Source organism: Rhea americana, unplaced genomic scaffold (assembly GCF_003343005.1).
Source record: "Rhea americana isolate MKP2758 unplaced genomic scaffold, rheAme1 scaffold_172, whole genome shotgun sequence".
In the NCBI taxonomy this organism is placed as follows: domain Eukaryota; kingdom Metazoa; phylum Chordata; class Aves; order Rheiformes; family Rheidae; genus Rhea; species Rhea americana.
The window spans coordinates 1,027,592-1,033,656 of record NW_028185839.1 but is presented as its reverse complement, the minus strand read 5'-3'; the positions used below and the strand labels follow the sequence as shown (position 1 = coordinate 1,033,656).

The window sequence follows — 6,065 nt, the reverse complement described above, 5'->3', positions numbered from 1 at the left end:
TTCAAAATGATGATCTAAGTTGACAGTTTGTCCATAGGTGCAGTTTGTGTTTGTTTCCTTTTAAGTTAAACTAAATCTTGCAATCAAAAGATTGTGGCTGAAGACATGCTTAYCTGAAATGCTGTTCCACATTGGCATCAGCCACTTCAGTAACAGTAAAAACATTTGGATTCTTGTACTGACTTCTTGCCTAAGTAAGTTTAATATAAACAGGAAAACCCTAAAAAWTTATATAATAGATGTTTTAAAAGTTAACCAAACTTATGAAGCCACTTTTGGATCTAAGACAATTAAAATCAGCTGAGGAACTTTGTGCATATTTGGCACATCAGCCATGTATAGGTGTTTGCCTCTAACAAAAACTAGTATTTGACTATTATAATACAGCTCTTTACATCTTGCATGTAAGCAGAATGAGTTCAGTATCGAGACAGCTATGCTGCCCACTAGACAGAGATAGCTTTAACCTCTGCTACAACTGTAGTGTGTTAAGAGCCATATTAGCCTTTCCATGAAAATAAGAACAAAAAGCTTCACCTGTTGTTACCTTGACAGCAGCAGCCAGAATTAACTGACCAGCTTTCAGGTTTTGGGRTCCTTTTTACAGACAGTGAATCACRTGGCTCAAGCAGAGATTCATTCTTTTTAAAGTCCCAGCTTTATATATCTTACATGTAGCACCATTGGTGGTGCTACATTGACAGCTGCAGGACAGCTCATTTCCTTATAAAACACCTCTGCTACTCACTTCTGGTGAATATACCCAGAGAAAAGAGACTAGCATTCAGTTCACTGCTTCCTGCTAAACTCAAGATGGAAACTTAGCTACACGCAAGGTACACTTAACTCTCACAAGCTTGAGTTCTGCACCAGCCTCAACAGAGAATGACAATACTGTAGATGCAGGTACATATTACACACCAGAACCTGTTATTTAGTAGAGAGATTGTTTCCTACTGAGTTCCAGTACAGGGTCTAAAGCCTTTCCCTTCTACAAGATCAGCTTATAGAAACTAGGACTGATGCAAAATCACAAGATTACATTATTTTAAAGATAGATGAATATAAGTTAGTACACTGAAACGGCTTCAGCTAAATTGACTCCTAYGTTCTCTAAATGAATAAAGAAAACAATCCACAAAGATTCTTTATTTACAATATAAAAGCATATATATTATTCTACCCCCACAGTAAAAGTACAGAAGAGATACCTTGACCTGACCATTTTATTGTGGGCATTTCACATAGCCAAATGCTTGCTAAGACAAGTTTAAACACAGGAAGAAGCACAGTGCTTTTTCTCCAGGACTCCTACTTGCCTTTATAGGAAGAGACCTACCTCTCTTGCCACATGGTAGACCTTCTTGTAAAACCTTACACATTAGTCACAACAATAAGGGCTGCTGCTTACAGTACTTCCACAGATAATGTTACCCATCTTGATATCAATGACTGGGCATGCAGCTCAAAAAAAGGTTCTTCCTCAACCTCAGCACCACAGAACAGGTAGAGGAAGGAGGGAAAAAAAAAAACAAAAACCAACCCAGACAGCATCTTCTGCTTAAGAAAGAAAACATATGTTTTTAAGTGCCCATATTCACACTCATCTGTTTAGTATCTACCAGCTGAAGTTGGCTGAACATTTGTGACACAGCTCATAATTAAAATGAGCTTTTATTATTTACTAGAATCTTGAAGTCTAGTTGTATCTAATGCTCAAGCCTRAACAGTAAGCATTAGAATTCACCATGCCAGTCCTTAAGTTTTGGAATGTTTTCTGAAGGTCAGACAGGAAAGGCTTAGCTTAAATTCATCCGTTTCAATCTTGGTTTCCTACTGTCCCAATGAGTACAAGTTTTACCAGAAAGTGCTTTTTCCTTTTTTTTTTTTTTTTTAAATGCTATACGTTCTCATGAATAGCCACCAGCAGCTTTCTAGAATTTCAGTTCTGCTGCAAGTTCTATGCCTTTCATCTTATAAAATAAGAAAAACAGAAAACCCCTGTCAGTCAGAATCCAAATCCTGGACCTCATCATATCCAAATTCTTGTAGGACCTCATGGCGGTATTTGTTCCATGTTCTTCTGAAACATTGGTCTTCATCACTCAAGCTCTCTTCAGAGTCTAGAAGAAGTGTAACACAGTTTTAGACTATCTCTTCTTTTTAGTCAGATTAACATGACTGTTTAACTAATGTAAGTTTCCTTAGTAACACAAATGAAAAATACATGAAGCTCAAATAACTGTTATATTAGATCAGCGTTGAATCTGCTTGGACATTGATCATACTTGGACTGGACCAGGGGGGAAATAAAGTAGACACAGTGTTTCACAAGCATATGGGACATGAATCTTCCATTCCAATCTTCCATTCCTTCTCAAAACAAGCAACACTTTGCAATTGCAGCACCCTGAAAAGGATTTCTGTTTTTGAAGTTAACTACTTAARCCAGAAAAATCCCCAATCCTAGCATAGTTATTTGAGTTCATTTAAAACTATTGCAGAGATGGCTCAAAAAAAATCTGAGTGTGATTCACCTACTCTACGGTGCAGTGATTTAGTGCTTTTTTGCTATATATTAAGTCATTCCATCTTAAACTAGTTCTTAAAATTTTGAATTTCCTCTGATCTTAAGTATTGTGCAACTAGAAAAGCTAAGTTCATAGGATTTGGAAGTTAGTTACTACCTTACAGATTAGTTCTACAAGATACAGTGAACCAATTTAACTGCTCACCCCAGCTCCCAGAAGTTCATACTCCCCCCTCCATCTCTGCGCAGTATCCACTTACTTTGCCCTGGAGCCAAATGATTCTTTTCTGAGCTGGTTTAACCCATTATAATAGAGAAACAAAAACAAAAAAAACACCAGCAGTGCAAGGTTTTTTGCATTTCCTCTTTCTAAAGAAACAGAAAAGGATGGGATTTAAATGTGCATAGTGTGAAAATAGACAGTACTTCTAACAAGCATACCCTTTTCTCCATCACCATCTTCCTCAGGTAAGAACTCATCTTCATCAGGATAGTCATTACGCCAGTTATTTTCATCATTTTCATCATCTTCATCTTCATATATTTCCCCTGGAATACCATCATCATCTACCTGCATGTCAAAATGGAACAGAACATTCATTATAAAAAGCAGATACTCAGACATAAGCAGTTTTTCAACCACCTAAACAACAGACCATAAAGAAAAGAGCCAAGAGATACCGAAAGCATTATTTAGAAGTTGCCCCAAGCACACATTAAAAAAATAAAAAAAATCTTGTCAGTACATCCACTATAACATAGCAACCTGCTTTTGGTTAAAAAAGAAAAAAAAATCAGTAAGTCGTGCATTTAAATGCTCTAGTGTTGCTGAAGTTGATGTCAAAAATAATCCTACGCACTTCAGCAATAATACAACAGTCCAAGGAAAAGTTGCTTCATGTACCTTATATGCAAAGCATATTGACCACAGTATCCACGCAATGAAAGATTAAAGTTTACGCTGTATCTTTGTACCTTCACAGTCACTGAATTTATTTATTACAAGAAAAGACCTCTTATTAAGATTATGAATTTAAGTCCTCAGACACTGAGGACTGCCAAAAAAACTTGTGTCCCCTTTGCTCCTTCTTTCCCAAACTATTTCATTCACTACCTCCTGGCATCCACAAATGAGATGTGAATGTCTTAAGTTTATATTGTGTGTGCCAAAATTTGTTTGCCAAATTGAAGTCAGTCAAATCCTTGTGAGTACATGAACACCATCCCTTCTGTTTTTTCCACTGTCACATTATCGTTTGCTCTGATACCAGCAACCTGACGGAACATAGGACTGGCAATTACTGAAAGCCTAACAGAGAGGTCACTGACTTAAGTGTAGCATCTTCAAAATATCTTTTTTGGCCCGATCACTTTTTATGTTAGGACTTTATACATGTTTATTCATGGCCCTTCTAATGGAGAAATATCCATTTTCCACATCTTTACCAGTTCATACTCCTCTTTATAGGGCTGGACAGACAGGATATTTTGGATCCAACCAGGGGCTGATGTTTCCATATAGTAGATGTCATAAACATACTCATCTTCTTTTTCACGGTGTTCTACTTTATTACTATCTTCAGAAACATTTAAACGCTCACGAATCATCTCTACTGCATTGCAGAGAATCACATCTGGATCACCAGTTTTCTGTTGCCAAAAAAAATAAAGTGCATTACCATTGAAATCAAACACAGAGCTTTAGTTACAGACAATAGTTTTGTTTGTAGACAGTAGCCAGTATCTAGCTAAGGATGACCTTCTGAAAACTTAGTATTCCAGTACAGAAGTCTTTAATTCTATCATTAAGCTATCTAACATAAAGATAACATAAGACATTAAAGATTTTCAAATTAACCTAACATTGTACTGCCATGTTCTCTTTTGGGTAATTAATTCTGGGACAAGTTAATTGCAAACCGTTGAAGGGAAATGACTAGTTCTATACAACCGTTTGTCTGTTTCTGACGACATGTCCGTTGAAAAGACACGCTTTAAAATAGGCCATGCTTCATTCCCACAATGCTGCAAGTGCAAAGATCTGTATACATTAGCATTGGTAACATGCTAGTAGATCACTGTCTACTAAGTGTACAGGAGAAACGATGAAAATATCACTAATCAACAAGAAAAGGCTAACAGACCCTGTAGACGTGCTCTGCTTGCTTCTACACCGAGACAGAAGAAACTTGTTATTTTCTTCTTTAACACAAAGCCTTAAAATCTTCTTCAGAGCTGTGACAGGCTGCATTAAGTAAAGCATCCAGACATACTTCCACATTGTTGGAAAGTATGCATGTATGCACGTATGAGAGGAAGCATACAAGAAATACCCTCTTATCTTCTTTTTATATGGTTGCCTTTTTATAACAAAATTGTCTTAATGCACTGTATGCAGCATAATCCTACACACAAGGCAGAGCTTCTTCATACTAAAACCATTCTAGAAATTAAGTAGATACTTCTCCAACAAAAGGCATACTTAATTTGTAATACTGATGAAAACAGAAGAAGCTTGTCAAACACCAACAGTTCTGCTAAAAATTGAATACATGATTAAAGCATCTATTGGGATTCTGAGAAGGGAAGGCTCAAAGGTATTTTATCTTTCAGTGGACCTTGYCTACCAATGACATTCTTAGGCATATGGGTAGATGGAGAAATACACAAGTAAAATTTTGCATTGCTAGAAGGCAGAGTAAAAGTTTGTTAAACCTACAGAGCTCCACCTAGCAGGCACGAGCATTCAGGCATCGCAGCAGGGTACAGGAAAATCAACCCTTTCCTGCAGTGACTAACTGTAACGCTGTCTGTCTCAACAACAGCACTGTAGCTAATTCCTGAATGAATACATAAAGCACACGAACGTAAACGTATCTAGTTAAGGGTCCCTCACAGCCGTCGGTCTGCCCACCTACCCCAGCCGCACAAAAGCGCTTTGGGTGCACCAAGGCTGCTGACCTGCGGGCTCGCGGCAGTCACGCTGGCGGCTCCCCCCGCCTCCTCTTCTTGCACAATATCGAATAACTGGAATTTCCCAGAGCAGCCCGAGCCCGCGGCCGCGCTGCTGCCGGCTCCCGAAGCATCTCCGCTCGCTGCGGCGCCGTCGGCCGAGGCCTCGCCCCGTGCGCCCGCCGCAGCCGTTCGCGCGTGGCAGGCGGGCGGCCGGTGGCTGGCCACAACCCGATAGCGGCTCTCCTTCCTGCTCGCCTCCCGGGCGGAGCGGAGCTCCCGCAGGACGCGCTGGGCGCTTCCCGAGGCGGGCCGCAGGCTCCGAGCCGCCTTCTCTCGGCTGATCACGTCTTGAACGGGTTCGCTCTGGGGAGAGGGCGGAACAGATCGGAGGGGCCTCGCTCGGCCTCCCGCCTCCCCCGCGGCCGTTACGCCCACCCAGCGCGGCGCGCGGCGGCGGTACCTTGGAGGAGACGGTGGCCACCAGCTTGAAGAGCCCCGTCTCGAGGCGCGGCGGCCCGGGCGGCCCGCCCGGCTCGGCGCGCCGCCGCTTGCAGGCGAGCAGCAGCGCCTCGGCCGGCTC

At 40.9% G+C, this 6,065-nt stretch overlaps 1 protein-coding gene across 1 annotated transcript in view; it reads right to left on the bottom strand.

Annotated features, from left to right (window-relative positions):
* Positions 1 to 1,134: 1,134 nt before the first annotated feature.
* SLC7A6OS (solute carrier family 7 member 6 opposite strand) overlaps positions 1,135 to 6,065 on the bottom strand; it is a 5,517-nt gene continuing 586 nt past the window's right edge. Inside the window, exons 2-6 of the mRNA XM_085301134.1 lie at positions 5,946 to 6,062; positions 5,492 to 5,848; positions 3,977 to 4,180; positions 2,972 to 3,101; positions 1,135 to 2,123 (exon numbers count right to left, since the gene is read on the bottom strand). Of these exons, the coding sequence (XP_085157260.1) occupies positions 2,005 to 2,123; positions 2,972 to 3,101; positions 3,977 to 4,180; positions 5,492 to 5,848; positions 5,946 to 6,062 (927 nt within the window). The 3' untranslated portion in view covers positions 1,135 to 2,004. The remainder of the gene's footprint in view (positions 2,124 to 2,971; positions 3,102 to 3,976; positions 4,181 to 5,491; positions 5,849 to 5,945; positions 6,063 to 6,065) is intronic.